Source organism: Gymnoscopelus braueri (genome assembly GCF_963280865.1).
Source record: "Gymnoscopelus braueri genome assembly, chromosome: 20".
Taxonomy (NCBI): Eukaryota; Metazoa; Chordata; class Actinopteri; order Myctophiformes; family Myctophidae; genus Gymnoscopelus; species Gymnoscopelus braueri.
This window is the reverse complement of record NC_137622.1, coordinates 22693503-22710032: the sequence shown is the minus strand read 5'-3', so window position 1 is coordinate 22710032 and position 16530 is coordinate 22693503. Positions and strand designations below refer to the sequence as shown.

Here is a 16530-nt window from a genome sequence, read left to right as displayed (position 1 = left end):
CGTTCCTATCTAATTAATGTCTTTTCAGCACAGATGCAATGACCATTCTCATTGTCCAGCATGGTGTAATATGAGTCTGCAGGCCAAAGAACTTCTGCCCCTGATGACTGACCAAGAGGAGGAGTGAGGGGGAGCGAGGGAGAGCCAGATGGAGATATTTTTTCCAAATATTCTCTGGCAAGCATGCATGCATGCATGTGTGCACTAGTATTAGTAGACAAACACACAGACCAGAAGCCTGATGTACAGTATAAATGCAATAATTTTCTCCTTCTGTGCCTCAGATAGGTTCATCCTGCACAGGAAAATAGAGCTAATCTTTTTTATTTTATTTTTTTAATCAGTTCAATTAACATGTGTGTGTGACACACCGTGTGTGTTTGGTTCGCCACATATTCACGTGTGTGCAGGCGTGAGTACTTGCAGGCATGCATGTGCATAGTTAATCACAGGAGGAGGATGGTGAAGCAAGGAGGAAGCAGGTGGCAGGAATCTCCCGAGTCCATTCTAAAAACACAGGAAGATGAAGGATGAAGAGGGTACGTCTGCCTGGTGGTCGAGGTGCCCATATTCGGATTTACTCGTCTAAAAATACAACACAGCAGACTGCAGACAGATTGGGTCTTGAGAGATGTGAGGGAGAGGGCGGGTGTTTAAAGAGTCACGCGTGTGTGAATGTGCGTGCTTGTGTGTGTATGTGAACGTGCGAGCGCGCGCGCGCGCGCGCGCGCGCGCGCTCGCACGTTCACGCGCGCGTGTGTGTGTGTGTGTGTGTGTGTGTGTGTGTGTGTGTGTGTGTGTGTGTGTGTGTGTGTGTGTGTGTGTGTGTGTGTGTGTGTGTGTGTGTGTGTGTGTGTGTGTGTGTGTGTGTGTGTGTGTGTGTGTGTGTGTGTGTGTGTGTTTGTGTGTGTGTACAACTGGGTGGTATCCACACTGGTTTTGTCTGTCTGTGATTCAGAAAGAGACAGAGACCAACAGACATGAAAGAGGTGATTGTGTGGCCAAGGCGGAGAGAATAAAACGAATGCTCATGAATCAGTCACACCGCTTCGCTCTTAGAGGTATAGCCCCTTGTTCCTTTGCAGAAACGGAAGTGGTGACATTCTCAGTCTATTTATTCTACCTATTGTAAATATGACTGCAAGGCCAATTGGGAGTGGGATTTCGTGTACTGCAAATTATTAGAAATATTTGCTCTTAAAAAAAAAGAGCACTCAAACACATTCTTCTGTTAAGCTGTCATGCCCCCCCACCCCCCCAGAAATTACTTGTAAGCCCGGGTTATAGAATCTATGCAAATAACCGAGGAAAACAACACAGCATCACATATACTGAAGGCCTCCTGATTGGCCAACCCTGTGGCTCTGGCCCTCTGTTCTTCTGCTTACATAGAGGATCTATGTAAGCAAAACTGCTACGGGAAAATGTCTCCCAAAGTGTGTCTAGGCTTTAGCTGGGAAGAATGACGCACATCTGAGACAAAGTACGGCTCCAGTGGCTCTGGAAAGGCCACCATGTGGCATTATTAGATTTTGTCTCTCTGGATGTGACCTAGTTTCATAACTACAAATATGTAACAAAACCTTGCCTGAGCCATTTGGTCATAAGGCATGTAAAAGTATTCTTTTAAGTAGGGTGTGATTACCTACAGTATCCAAACTTTCTTGCATTTTGTATTCCACTGAAATGTGTAAGTGAACCAGCAGAATGCACATGCTGACATAACACATAAATACCTCAACACATTCAACCAATAACAACTTAACAAAAGACGATAAAACATAAAAGAGATTCCCAGCAACTATCAGCCAAGGATGCTACACACAGCCCCCAAACTGAGAGGTTACTGGGGAAGGTAACCCACTCACCCTGCACAAATTTCCGGGATGCTGAGGCGGCCCTCGCTTCTGGTGCCCAAATGTTGGGGTTGCCAAGTGTGGAGGGTCTCTCCTTCTCCACCCATGCCCCCAAGGCAAAGTCCTCTCCCACACACTGGTACTCACTACCCCGTTTCTGATCCTTTTTTTAGGTCGGTACGTATTGGGTAGGGCCTTTCTGGTTGCTGCAGCAGTCGCACCCATGTCTGAACAGCCTGGTACTGACTGCTGGATGGTAATCTGTGACGTAAAACCCAGCTGGCTGATATATCGTGCTCAGTTGGGCTGTTGACGTGAATGAGCACACAGACTGTGCCCATTGTGGGATGCTGACAAATTTGGCTCTCTTGTCATGGCGACGCTGAAGAGCTTTTGTCACTGAGCCCATATGGAGACCCTTTGAATATCCACTACAGCTAGATAGCTGTAGATCCAATTCGATGATGCACTCATCCAACCAAAACTTGTAGCGCAGTGACAGTATTTAATTGGCCGACATTATTTGGAGTAGTCCTTGGCATGGAGACACTTTTCATGTGGCATACGTCTTGGATTGAGGGAAGATCTAGCCTGGAATCTCTGTGTGGAACCTGCATTTCCAAGGGGCGGATACAAAAATGCCTCTGGTGATAAACGCGCCGTGTATTTGCATACTGGGCCCTGATTGGTGCCCCACAACTTCGGGGCCAGCGAAATCCAATCACAACCGAGCGGGGCCAGACTAATCTGCAGAGGGCTTTTTTTCTTTTTTGCACTGGCAGATTCGTCTGGTTTCCAGGCTAGATCACATCAGCTGATGTGCTTGGCTGGCCACATGACCCTTACCGGGCAGTGATGCAGCCAGTCAGTGTGCTCTGAGTGGTACCTCTGTAGAAGGCTTGCAAGACCTTGGGGCCCATGACAAACTTCTTCAGTCGCTTGTGAAAATAGAGGCCACCTTTTTCACGTTTTCTTTATATGCAATCTCAGAAATGTTAACTCACTGACTCTCTCCATTGCAGCACATTCTGTGTGGATGGGGTGTGCTCTCTGATAGTCCTTAATATAAGATCTTTGGTTTTGTTGGTTGTTCTTCTGGCACCATTGTGTCAGGTTCTCCACCTCTCTGTAGTCGTGTCTCATCTGTAATTTACAGATGAGACACGACAGAGATAGGCTTGATCACAATTACAGACTAATTGTGATCAAGCCTATATGTCTTGTCATCAGCAAAGTTGACCACTAATAAACTTGTCACTTATCACTGTCTTATGTCATATACCATGCATGTTCAAATCATATATACTTTACATTATTTCCAATAATTTTCCAAAGCATTTTTTTTTTTTTACATCTGGGAAAAAAAGTGAGTTTATCGTTGAGGTGCCCAAGGTTTTAGGTGCCCACAGTACAGGAAAAACCCTCACGATGTGTGAGCTGTATTATGCCTATAAAGTTGCAATTGTGAGTGGGAAAAAAACCGCAACTCACTCAGGTCTTAATACGTTTATTCAGTTCTTTACTGATTTACTGAAAAAAAGCCACAATCAAGAATGGTTTCGTCTGCCTCCCCTCCTTCCATCCCAGTTTTGGTATAGTCCACAAGCGCGCTAAATTTTTGTAACAACATCATCAATGGCGTCCGGAGGAGGTAGGTGAATGGAATATATACTGTATATTTAAGAAACAAATAGTTTATGTTATCTCTGGAGACATATAAGGTGCTGAAGACATTCTTTTAGTTGCAGAGTTCCCAGGAAGTAATGAAATAATGAAGCGACGGTTTTGTATATCTACATAATCATGTTTTCAAGTGTGCAGTTGCCTGCATGTGTTGAAACGTTCAATTTGACAATGTGTTGCCTGGTCTACTCCAATGTACAAAACACATATAGTTCGCCTTTGTCGTCTGACACCCACAGAAAATCAACCGCGGTGAACCACTCGACGATGAAATAACTATTTGCATAAAGATACCTGGGGTTGTAACATGACTCGAAAACACAGCAAGGTTTGAAAACATAGCAAGGTTTGAAAACATTATAATTCGAGAAGTTGAAGGTTTATTGACCACACAGAAGCAAGTTCGTTAAAGATACTGAAATAATACTGAGTTTCTATGAAATGGAGGTTCTAGCAAATCTGTTATGGAGGAGTGCACTGCACATGGATGGATGCAATGGTGATATAGTAACCAAAATGTGTCACAAGACCTAGTATATTACCTAATGCCTATTTCCCCCCAAAAATAATATATAAGTTATTGTCTAGATAAGATAATGGGAAATTCTGGTGTCATAGCAGAAACAGTAGCAAGAATGAAACACAGGGTGGGTAATAGGTTAGAACGAAACAAGATAAATAAGAATAAAAATACACTTTTTAGGTAAGACTTTTTTCATGCAAATTGTGCAACATATCCAAAATTATAGAGCTTTGCAACACATTGTACTGATCTTGATGTTTACATTCTGTATTACAGTCTGTATATATTTTGTTTATTTTATATATTTTTCTATTCAATAATAATAACGATACTAATCTGAGTTATACCCTCATCCCATTGGCTAATGGTTGATTAAATCATATAACTCAATCATCTCACTCGACTCAAGTAATGATAATGGTAATCCTCAACTTTGTTATTTCACTTTTTTTTTCTTTTTTTCTTTTTTCTTTTTTTTACATTGATAGACTTCCGTTTGTAAATGTTCCTTTTGTTAGATCAGTGTTTGTGTTACTCTTATGTCTACCTTATGCATCAAAGATCTAACCATAGGGCACTACAACTTCAATGTGTGTTGGTTAGGTCGTCGTGGAGTGAAGCGCAAGGCGGAGGAGAAAGTGGTTGAAGAGGAGAAAAGGGGGAAAGATGAAGTGACTGAGGATGACTCTGAAGGCCAGAGAGTGGTCATTGAACACTGGTGAGTCTTACTTTGTATTTTGTTATCAAATCTACCGACAATATTTGCCAGTCATACTGTATGCCATAAACCTCTGTAAAATCCATCATGTGTCATTTTCACACAATAACGATCTTCATAATGAATGTGTCTACCTGACTGTTGACCTGTTGTTTGTCCTTGCAGCAAGAGCTGACGGGTGTATGGGCGTAATGCCGAGGGGGTGAAAGGGGCCCTCCTGGCTGTCCACCCTGAGCTGAAAGTGATCTTAAACCCAGAGAAACCTCGCAGGAACAGCTTTGAGATCACTCTGATGGACGGAGGGAAAGGTAAGGAGGAGGGGGAATGATTTGTCTTATTTCACTTCACTCCTCAAAATCCCCTTGTTGATAGTAATGCTTTTGAACCTTTCTAGCTTAATATTTAATATTTACAGTAATTGCCCTTACAAGTTATACAGCTAAGATCATTATGTCAATTTTTGTCAGTGTGCTACAGTTAACCTTTTCTTTATTGTTTTCATAGCCTACTTTGGTTTGGACAATAGACAATTTTAAACTCTGAAAATAAATATCCTGGAGGATATAAATATGCCATTCTCATAAACAAATGTGTTATACATTTCATGTAAAATGTATGCCTGCCCCACCCCCCAACACTTTCCATACTTCAGAAAATAAGGATTTTTGTCAAGTAGTTCAGTGGTTCTCAACCTTTTTGGCTGGAGAACCCGCAAAAAGACTTGGCCATGGCTCGTGACCCCCTTCCTTCACGACTCACAAATCTTAACAACATACACGCGCTGTACAAAAGCTCGTGCGCGCACTGAACAAACACTTGCGTACACACATACCGACTGAGACTGCTATACTAAATAAAATAGCTTCATCGTTATAGCTTTAATTATGGGTAGATTTTATAACTTGAGTGGAACCGAACCGTGCAGGCGTGCATCCGAGAAGAAAATATACGCACCTCTTACAGTAGTCTAGCCAGTGGCACTGGCTACCGACGTTGGCCCTGCAGTTCTGCAGACATATTGAGCCTGACCAATTTCATAGAATGGGAGGTGAATATTGTGGTGACTCCTGATGGTATTTTTTCCCTCTGCTTTGTAAACATGGTCGTGAGATTTTATTTTGCTTTAATCCATGAGTCTATTCCTGTTACTTACTTAGTTCCTTCTAACCCTTCTCAAAAAGAAATAACTCTATGGACAGGAATAAAGAAGGGTCCACCTCGCAAGCTGAAGTTCCCTGTGCCTGATGATGTGGCTACTGCTCTGGAGGAGGCATTGAAGGCTGTATAGACACCCAGTGATGGTTCGTCAATTGGATGTTTGCTTGCTTTTGTATATGATGATTGATAAACACAAAGGGTAGAACATATTGGCAATATTCAAAGATCTCATAGTAGAACAATATTTCCACTTGAGTAGACAACAAGAGACTTTTTCCCCTTCTTCTCCCAAAACACTAGTATACTGAATATTACTTGGTTTCAATTGCATAACTGGGAACAGAATTTTGCTTAAATAAAATCAAAAACATTATTACCTCATATTTTGTAAAGCTAGCAATTTGCACCATTTGTGCCCATCCATTTGCTCTGCAAAAAGCCATCTCTTTGTTAAGCCTGATGATTTATGTTTTTGGTAGAGCATTTACCATCTACTATGAATGTTTCTCTAATTTGGTACAGCCCTCCATCCAGACTTTGTGGCTGTTGGAAGCAAAATGATGAGGATTGACCAATGGGTATTATCCCAGTTGATCTTCTGATGGCCTAAGCTCCAAGGACCACAAGATCTGGATACATGGTGACATCTAGTGGTGCATCGATGAATCATCTCATCACTTCTCAATGACACAACCCTGTAGTTTTTGTTTAAGTTCTGTTTTAAATAAAGTTATTCTTTACATGACTTCTTTGTTTTTGTTTTTTCATACCAAGTTGTTTCCTAAGAGTACCTATTTATCAACTTCTATTTTATAGTGTTCCAGTTACAAATTTGTATGCTAATTTTTGTATTTTGTACACTCTTGAGTTTTATATTTTATAGTATAGATTGCGGCCCAAGAGATAGACATTTTTATCAAATGGGGGTCTGTGGCCCAATGCATATCAAACTGGGGGTCCTTTTAAATTAAAAAGTTTGAGAACCACTGTACTAGGAGATGGGGAGATATGTATGTAATGTCACACCCATTATAGAGCTCCCTGTTATTGAATAAAGATGATTACTAACTAAGGGACTGCTATGCTATCCTGACTAATTGTGATCAAGCCTATATCACTGTCCTGTCATCAGCAAAGTTGACCACTAATAAACTTCACTTATCACTGTCTGATAATGATATGTCATATACCATGCATGTTCAAATCATATATACTTTACATTATTTCCAATAATTTTCCAAAGCATACTTTTTTCATTTTTTTTAATTTTTACATTTGGGGAAAAAAGTGAATTTATCGTTGAGGTGCCCAAGGTTTTAGGTGCTCACAGTACAGCACACTGGACAGGAGAGGGAAAACCCTCAAGGTTTGTGAGCTGTATTATGTCTATAAAGTTGCAATTGTGAGTGAAAAAAAACCGCAACTCACTCGCTTTTTACGTTTATTCAGTTATTTACTGATTACTGACCCAAAGTAGGCTATTATGAAATGGGGAAAAAGCCACAATCAAGAATGGTTTCGTCTGCCTCCCTCTTTCCATCCCAGTTTTGGTATAGTCCGCAAGCGCGCTAAAGTTTTGTAACAACATCATCAATGGCGTCCGGAGGAGGTAAGTGAATGGAATATACTGTATATTTAAGAAACAAATAGTTTGTTATCTCTGACATATAAGGTGCTGAAGACATTCTTTTAGTTGCACATTTCCCAGGAAGTAATCAAATAATGAAGCCAGGTCCGGGTACTAAAGTATAATTCGGGTCCCTATACTACATAATCAAGTGTGCAGTTGCCTGCATGTGGCTTGAAACGTTCAAATTGACAATGTGTTGCCTGTACTCCAATGTACAAAACACATTACATATTTCGTCTTTGTCGTCTGACTCCCACAGAAAATCACTCCACACGATGAAATAACTATTCGCATAAAGATACCTGGGGTTGTAACATGACTCGAAAACATGAATACTGAAAGAATACTGAGTTTCTATGAAATGGGGGTTCTAGCAAATCTGTTATGGAAAAGTGCACTGCACATGGATGGATGCAATGGTGATAGTAACCAAAATGTGTCACAAGACCTAGTATATTACTAGCTCCATAAAGAACCTCTCACTCCGCTATACAGCTCCGAGATTAGGTTCTATGTCGTTCTCATCCAGAATCGGTGGAACGTCCGCCAAGGCTCCGCTGTTTACCCTTTTGTATACATCGTATCCCAAAACTAATGGTAGATTCAAAACCACACGGATGTTTAAGAATTGGTTCGGAGCATAATATTTTAGGTCCGGAGCGAAACTACCCGTTTAAATCGCTTATTTAGTCAGCCTATGGCCATTTTTCCCATTGTAGCCAAACCGGGAGCAGTACTGGCAGCGGACGTAGGGGGGTTTTCCGGGTTGAATGGGAAACATGGCCACAGGCTGACTAAATAAGCGATTTAAACGGGTAGTTTCGCTCCGGACCTAACATATTATGCTCCGAACCAAACCTTAAACATCCGTGTGGTTTGGAATCTACCATTAGTTTTGGGATACGATGTATACAAAAGGGTAAACAGCGGAGCCTTGGCGGACGTTCCACCGATTCTGGATGAGAACGACATAGAACCTCATCTCGGAGCTGTATAGCGGAGTGAGAGGTTCTTTATGGAGCTAGTATATTACCTAATGCCTAGGTGGAAAGACTGGTGACGCGAGGTTACCTAATGCCTATTTCCCCCCAAAAATAATATAAATTATTGTCTAGATAAGATTATGGGAAATTCTGGTGTCATAGCAGAAACAGTAGCAAGAATGAAACACGGGGTGGGTAAGAACGAAAACAAGATAAATTAAAGAATAAAAATAAACTTTTTAGGTAAGACTTTTTTCATGCAAATTGTGCAACATATCCAAAATCATGGAGCTTTGCAACAACACATTGTACTGATCTTGATGTTTACATTCTGTATTACCAACCCCCTGGTATTACAGTCTGTATATATTTTGTTTATTTTATATATTTTTCTATGCAATAATAATAACGATACTAATCTGAGTTATACCCCCATCCCATTTTTGGCTAATGGTTGATTAAATCATATAACTCAATCATCTCACTCGACTCAAGTAATGATAATGGTAATCCTCAACTTTGTTATTTCACATTGTTTTTATTTTGTTTGTTTTTTACATCGATAGACCTCCGTTTGTAAATGTTCCTTTTGTTAGATCAGTGTTTGTGTTACTCTTATGTCTACCTTATGCATCAAAGATCTAACCATAGGGCACTACAACTTCAATGTGTGTTGGTTAGGTCGTCGTGGAGTGAAGCGCAAGGCGGAGGAGAAAGTGGTTGAAGAGGAGAAAAGGGGGAAAGATGAAGTGACTGAGGATGACTCTGAAGGCCAGAGAGTGGTTATTGAACACTGGTGAGTCTTACTTTGTATTTTGTTATCAAATCTACCGACAATATTTGCCAGTCATACTGCATGCCATAAACCTCTGTAAAATCCATCATGTGTCATTTTCACACAATAACGATCTTCATAATGAATATGTCTACCTGACTGTTGACCTGTTGTTTGTCCTTGCAGCAAGAGCTGATATGTGTATGGGCGTAATGCCGAGGGGGTGAAAGGGGCCCTCCTGGCTGTCCACCCTGAGCTGAAAGTGATCTTAAACCCAGAGAAACCTCGCAGGAAAAGCTTTGAGATCACTCTGATGGACGGAGGGAAAGGTAAGGAGGAGGGGGAATTATTTGTCTTGTTTCACTTCACTCCTCAAAATCCCCTTGTTGATAGTAATGCTTTTGGACCTTTCTAGCTTAATATTTAATATTTACAGTAATTGCCCTTACAGGTTATACAGCTACGATCATTATGTCAATTTTTGTCAGTGTGCTACAGTTAACCTTTTCTTTATTGTTTTCATAGCCTACTTTGGTTTGGACAATAGACAATTTTAAACTCTGAAAATAAATATCCTGGAGGAAATGTATGTCTGCTATAAATATTCCATTCTCATAAACAAATGTGTTATACATTTCATGTAAAATGTATGCCTGCCCCACCCCCCAACACTTTCCATACTTCAGAAAATAAGGATTTTTGTCAAGTAGTTCAGTGGTTCTCAACCTTTTTGGCTGGAGAACCCGCAAAAAGACTTGGCCATGGCTCGTGACCCCCTTCCTTCACGACTCACGAATCTTAACAACATACACTCGCTGTACAAAAGCTTGTGCGCGCACTGAACAAACACTTGCGTACACACATACCGACTGAGACTGCTATACTAAATAAAATAGCTACATCGTTATAGCTTTAATTATGGGTAGATTTTATAACTTGAGTGGAACCGAACCGTGCAGGCGTGCATCCGAGAAGAAAATATACGCACCTCTTACAGTAGTCTAGCCAGTGGCACTGGCTACCGACATTGGCCCTGCAGTCCTGCAGACATATTGAGCCTGACTAATTTCATAGGTGAATGAAATTAAGGAGGTGAATATTGTGGTGACTCCTGATGGTATTTTTTCCCTCTGCTTTGTAAACATGGTCGTGAGATTTTATTTTGCTGTAATCCATGCATCTATTCCTGTTACTGACTTAGTTCCTTCTAACCCTTCTCGAAAAGAAATAACTCTATGGACAGGAATAAAGAAGGGTCCACCTGCCAGGCTGAAGTTCCCTGCGCCTGATGATGTGGCTACTGCTCTGGAGGAGGCATTGAAGGCTGTATAGACACCCAGTGATGGTTCGTCAATTGGATGTTTGCTCGCTTTTGTATATATGATGATTGATAAACACAAAGGGTAGAACATATTGGCAATATTCAAAGATCTCATAGTAGAACAATTTTTCCACTTGAGTAGACAACAAGAGACTTTCCCCTTCTTCTCCCAAAACACTAGTATACACTGAATATTACTTGGTTTCAATTGCATAACTGGGAACAGAATTTTGTCTAAATAGAATCAAAAACATTATTACCTCATATTTTGTAAAGCTAGCAATTTGCACCATTTGTGCCCATTCATGTCCTCTGCAAAAAGCAATCTCTTTGTTAAGAATGCCTGATGATTTATGTTTTTGGTAGAGCATTTACCATCTACTATGAATGTTTCTCTAATTTGGTACAGCCCTCCAGCCAGACTTTGTGGCTGTTGGAAGCAAAATGATGAGGATTGACCAATGGGTATTATCCCAGTTGATCTTCTGATGGCCTAAGCTCCAAGGACCACAAGATCTGGATACATGGTGACATCTAGTGGTGCATCGATGAATCATCTCATCACTTCTCAATGGCACAACCCTGTAGTTTTTGTTTAAGTTTAAATAAAGTTATTCTTTACATGACTTCTTTGTTTTATTTTAATTTTTTTCATACTAAGTTGTTTCCTAAGAGTACATATTTATCAACTTCTATAGTGTTCCAGTTACAAATTTGTATGCTAATTTTTGTATTTTGTACACTCTTGAGTTTTATATTTTATAGTATAGATTGATAGACAAATGGGGGTCTGTGGCCCAATGCATATAAACTGGGGGTCCTTTTAAATTAAAAAGTTTGAGAACCACTGTACTAGGAGTTGGAGAGATGGGGAGATGTGTATGTAATGTCACACCCATTATAGAGCTTGGGAGACCCCTGTTATTGAATAAAGATGATTACTAACTACGGGACTGCTATCCAACGTTAATTTTAACATTACATTTCACCTTTAACTAAATAAATACGTTTTTTTAAGGGGATAGAAGTAGAAAAGTCACATCACACCAATTTCCATGAGGTTATGACATCATCTTCGTGCGACTGGTGGTGGGATGCAACCGACGCAACGAAACAAACATGGTCGCTCATTTACATGAAAATTCATCCAGCGCTTCGTAATTTGAACTTTTCTCCTACAAATAAGGCTTCCTGCTTACTTTGTAAGTAGCTCGCTTTAATAATTAACATCTATTGTCTTACGAGATTTGCATATCCACGTATAGAGCTTTGTGACCGATCAGAGACGAGCTTCGAAGCTATTAACGTTAGCTGCTAGTCTGCTATGGCGTGCGCTTTCACAGTTGATTCTGATTGATTCTGAAGTGCTTTTAGTGAACACTGCCATCCACTTGAATTAAATCAAATTTTAAAACTATTTTATAGGTAGTGCTCAATGTGAATGGCCCTTTAACCCGATTCAACTGAAATAGTCCTAACCCATAGTATACCTCTATGGTCCTAACTCATCCCTCAGGAGGACTGATGTTGACGTACTGACTTAACGTAACGTTATATTGTAAAATGAAGACAACTGGCTCACATTTGTAACAAAGGGGAGACTCATGCACAATTGAACTGATAACGTCTTAGAAGTAAGTCATACATAAAGGAACATAACTACAGGATCAGGCAATAAAGGTGAGTGTCAACAACATATGGGTGGAGCGGAGGTGAACGTGATGAGGTGTAAACCAAAGAGACAGATAGTCTATGAGGTGAGGCACATGTATTTATAGCCTAGACACATCAAGCGCAGGTGTGCCCCAATCTACCAGATGATCCCTCAGACTCCACCCTGCCAATCAGCCATAGTACATGATAGTAGCAGCAACGTCAAGCAGGGTGGGTGAGGGTCGTCACAAGAGCGTGAACTGGCAGCTTGAATCGGTGACTAATTTCTGCGTTAAATAACTAATATGGAATTCATACTCAACTCCTTAAACTGTGAGTCATCACCCATCATTGAAATTAAAGCAGGAATATTTATTCATGTCAATGGAAGCATGAAACTAGAATAATTGACCATTATTATGACTTTTAACATTGACAGCCATGGCGACAGAAGGTGCAGATAAGACCAGTGAAGATGTGCCGGCACCCGGAGCAGGAGGCACCAGGTTCGACCTGGAGAAGGAGACGGAGCTTCGCTTTGAGGTGGAGGCAGGGGAACGTGTCCAACTGGAGCTCCTCACAGGGATGGCTGAGGTCTTTGGTTCAGAGCTCAACCGGAACAAGAAGTACACATTCGGACCAGGCTCCAAGATAGCAGTTTTCACCTGGCAGGGCTGCAGTGTGTCCCTGTATGGTAAAACAGAGGTGAGATTAACTGAAAGAGGTGTACAAATGCACTGCCTTTTGTGCTCTTAAGATAACATATCTAACTCAGTGTGGCTCTTTGAATAGGATGTCAATTAATTTAATCCTCCTTTCTTGTCATTATGTCAAGCTATTTCTGATCAACATACATCCCTCAATGCGCAGGTTGCATATGTATCCAAGGACACTCCCATGCTACTGTACCTCAATACACATGCTGCTTTGGAACAGATGAGAAAACAGGCTGAGAGAGACAATGAGAGTGGTCCTAGGGTAAGTTGTGTACAGTATGCGTGTGAGAGACTGATCCTGTTTGGTTTGGCAATTACTTAACTAGAGTTTTTTGCGATTTCAGACCAAATAGAAAGGTTTTGTGTTATGTTGTGTAACCTTCAGCCCTCAGATGACTGCCTGTTCTTGACTTTAATACGTAAATACAACTAGACCACAGAAAGAACTTGCGTTGTAAAGTAAGAAAACGCAATCCCATATGTCGCTCCTGGCCCTGCAGTTCTGCAGACATATTGAGCCTGACCAATTTGATAAAATGAAAGGTGAATATTGTGGTGACTCCTGATGGTATTTTTTCCCTCTGCTTTGTAAACCACTGTGCCTCAACTTGCCAACTTTCCTTTCACACTGTTTCACAAATCAAATCACATCATTTTATTGTGAGATTTTATTTTATTTTGCTTTAATCCATGATTCTATTCCTGTAACTGATTTAGTTCCTTCTAAGCCTTCTCAAAAAGAATTAACTGTCCTATGGACAGGAATAAAGAAGCGTCTATCTTCGGCACTTCAACCGGAGCCACGAGGCGAACTGGTGAACTTCTGTTTACCAGTTCGCCTCGTGGCTCTGGTTAAGTGCCGAAGAACCACTAAGCTACATGACCGCCAAGTTGTGCCAACGCAACTGGCTAGTGAATGCCTGACATATGTTAAACTTAAAACTAACTTAACACCACGGACAGTGGACAGTTCAGAAACCAGCTTACCAGTGACCTAATTGGTAGGCGTGTTTGGTCATTTCAAACTCAAACTGTCTAAAATTGTATTTATTAATGCAAGAACACTGGCTTCTATTTCAGCATGCTAACTGTAGTAGAAAAACTGTAGTTTCTATTAGCTTATAATCCCAATCAATGATATGTCATTGGTAGGCACGCTTCTAAACTCCACCAATGAGACAGAAATGTTGCCATCTTATAATGAGCATTAGTAAGGACCAATTAGGTGTATACAAAACAATGTGTTTGGCATATGTACTGTATGTAGGTACAATAAATACTTATCTTGATACGTTCAAAACCTATGTATGCCACAGAAATGTTATGTTTTTCATTAGTGTAGTTAAGTATTGATTGTTTTCGTGTTGCAGGTGATGGTGGTAGGGCCTACAGATGTGGGGAAGTCCACAGTGTGCCGGTTGCTACTAAACTATGCTGTAAGACTTGGCAGGAGGCCAACACTGGTGGAGCTGGACGTAGGACAGAGTGGGGTAGGGAGTGTACTATGAATGATTTCCGCTCATTATCTAAGATATGAAGGTAATAGTCTTTGAATAGATCTATGATGATTACATTTCAAACACTAGAAATTAGCTCACAATTATTCTACTTATACCTAAACGTAATCTGAAAGAAGAGAATGTAATCATTTACATTTAATGTAATTTATTTTGCCTCATTAAGGTTCTACTAGTCTTAAGAGAGTTCCTGTTTTTCTGATGCTTTAGGTGTCGGTCCCAGGAACCGTGTCAGCGCTGTGTATCGAGCGTCCAGCAGATGTTGAGGAGGGTTTTTCAGTCCAGGCTCCTCTGGTATTCCACTTTGGCTCTACCACCCCAGGGACCAACATCAAACTTTACAATAAGGTAAGATGCAGGGTACTACGGAACCTTTTGATAAAACTCCACGTCCAACCATAGCACTCTGAACACACTGTGCTATAGATGTACAGTAGCCTGTCTTGAATTATTCTTCTCTCTTAACCAGAATTGTTGTTGAGAGAATTGCCATGAGATTTTTTTGTTGTTGACCTCATCGCTGATCTTAAAAAAAATGTAATCCTTGTCCTTCTTCCTTTCTTGTTACATGCCTCTCTCCCTCTTCTCCGTCTGTGCTCCACGTGTAGCTGACATCCTGCTTGGCTGAAGTGTTTTCCCAGCGCTGTGAGGTGAACAGGAAAGCCAGTGTTGGAGGCTGCATCATCAACACCTGTGGCTGGGTGAAGGGCTCCGGTTATCAGGCTTTGGTGCACTGTGCCTCGGCCTTCGAGGTGGACGTGGTGCTGGTGCTTGACCAGGAGAGGCTCTACAACGAGCTCAAACGAGACCTTCCGCACTTTGTGCGGGTGGTCCTCCTGCCCAAGTCTGGCGGGGTAGTAGAGCGCACCAAGGAGTGTCGGCGGGAGACGCGTGACGAAAAGATCCGTGAGTATTTCTATGGCTTCCGCGGCGTGTCCTTCTACCCTCATGCCTTCGACGTGCGCTTCTCAGATGTCCGCATCTACAAAATCGGGGCACCGTCCATCCCAGACTCGTGTCTGCCGCTGGGGATGTCTCAGGACGACACGCAGCTCAAGCTGGTGCCTGTGACGCCAGGGCGAGACCTCACGCATCATGTGCTGAGCGTGAGCTGTGCTGAGGAAGGGGAGGAGGGAACTAGAAGGGGTATAGTGGAGAGCCCGGTTTGTGGATTTATTGTCGTGACTAATGTGGACACTCAGGCACAGGTGATGACCGTGCTGTCACCAGCACCCAGACCTCTACCAAGACATACTCTGCTAATCATGGACATCCGCTTTATTGACCTGAAATAAAGGAGATTTTAAGGCACAGAGGATACTGTGATGAGGCCCTCATCACATTACTCCATCATCATTATTATTCAAAATGTTACAACCCCTCATGATGAGGGGTTGTAACATTTTGAATAATAATGATATTGATATACTGGTAATGGTATTGATATATTTTGATTTGTTTGGACTGTAGGTTTTTCCATTTATTACCATACAATGTAAAGTGAACAAAAAGTTGTTGAATTTAATACAAAAATGTTAAATATGGGAATTTGTGGGGAAGGAAACTTGTAAATGTCATTTTGCTCCTAATTTTTTTAAACTACAATGTAGAGCTGATTACTGTATATCAAGGGGTATTTTTGTATTTTGTACAAGTATTCTTATTTCCTTTTAGAGTTCGTTTAGGCTCTGATTTTGTCATAAATGATACATTTTAAACATGAATCCTTTGTGTGTTTTTTGGGAAATGAGATCCACCTGTCCTCCTCCACTTTGTGCTTTCCATGCTGTCCAGGTTATGTCATAATTAAATGTTATGAATAAATATCCTGTCACCTTTTATGAATTTAGTAATAACCTAAACTCAACTGTCTTTTTTTTTTACTTGATGGGTTCCTAGATTGGTAATAACTAAACCCCTGACGTTATGCACCCTCTTGTCTTGAGTTCCCACTGCCAGAGGACTTGAGTCTATGCAGGCAGCCCCTCTAGTCCCCA

At 41.1% G+C, this 16530-nt stretch overlaps 2 protein-coding genes and 1 pseudogene across 4 annotated transcripts; all 3 read left to right on the top strand.

Annotated features, from left to right (window-relative positions):
• Nucleotides 1–3461: 3461 nt before the first annotated feature.
• Nucleotides 3462–6683, top strand: LOC308075971 (selenoprotein H-like). The gene is made up of 5 exons (XM_080416019.1): nt 3462–3507; nt 4666–4780; nt 4946–5088; nt 5962–6081; nt 6461–6683. Exons 1-4 carry the CDS (start codon nt 3492–3494, stop codon nt 6066–6068), a joined length of 381 nt encoding a protein of 126 aa, XP_080272145.1. The 5' UTR covers nt 3462–3491; the 3' UTR covers nt 6069–6081; nt 6461–6683.
• Nucleotides 6684–7495: 812 nt separating this feature from the next.
• LOC308076094 (selenoprotein H-like) lies at nt 7496–11263 on the top strand (annotated as a pseudogene). Its single transcript, XR_013935024.1, has 5 exons — nt 7496–7547; nt 9233–9347; nt 9513–9655; nt 10552–10671; nt 11057–11263. The product of XR_013935024.1 is annotated as a selenoprotein H-like (transcript).
• Nucleotides 11264–11742: 479 nt separating this feature from the next.
• LOC308076634 (polyribonucleotide 5'-hydroxyl-kinase Clp1) lies at nt 11743–16246 on the top strand. Of its 2 annotated transcripts, none has more exons than XM_080417069.1 (6): nt 11743–11849; nt 12740–13005; nt 13171–13278; nt 14387–14506; nt 14744–14881; nt 15142–16246. In XM_080417069.1, the coding sequence occupies exons 1-6, from the start codon at nt 11783–11785 to the stop codon at nt 15826–15828; spliced, it is 1386 nt and encodes a 461-aa protein (XP_080273195.1). In that variant the 5' UTR covers nt 11743–11782; the 3' UTR covers nt 15829–16246. The 2 variants fall into 2 exon arrangements, with proteins under 2 accessions (XP_080273195.1, XP_080273196.1); XM_080417070.1 differs by lacking the exon at nt 11743–11849 and adding an exon at nt 11887–12327.
• Nucleotides 16247–16530: the final 284 nt, after the last annotated feature.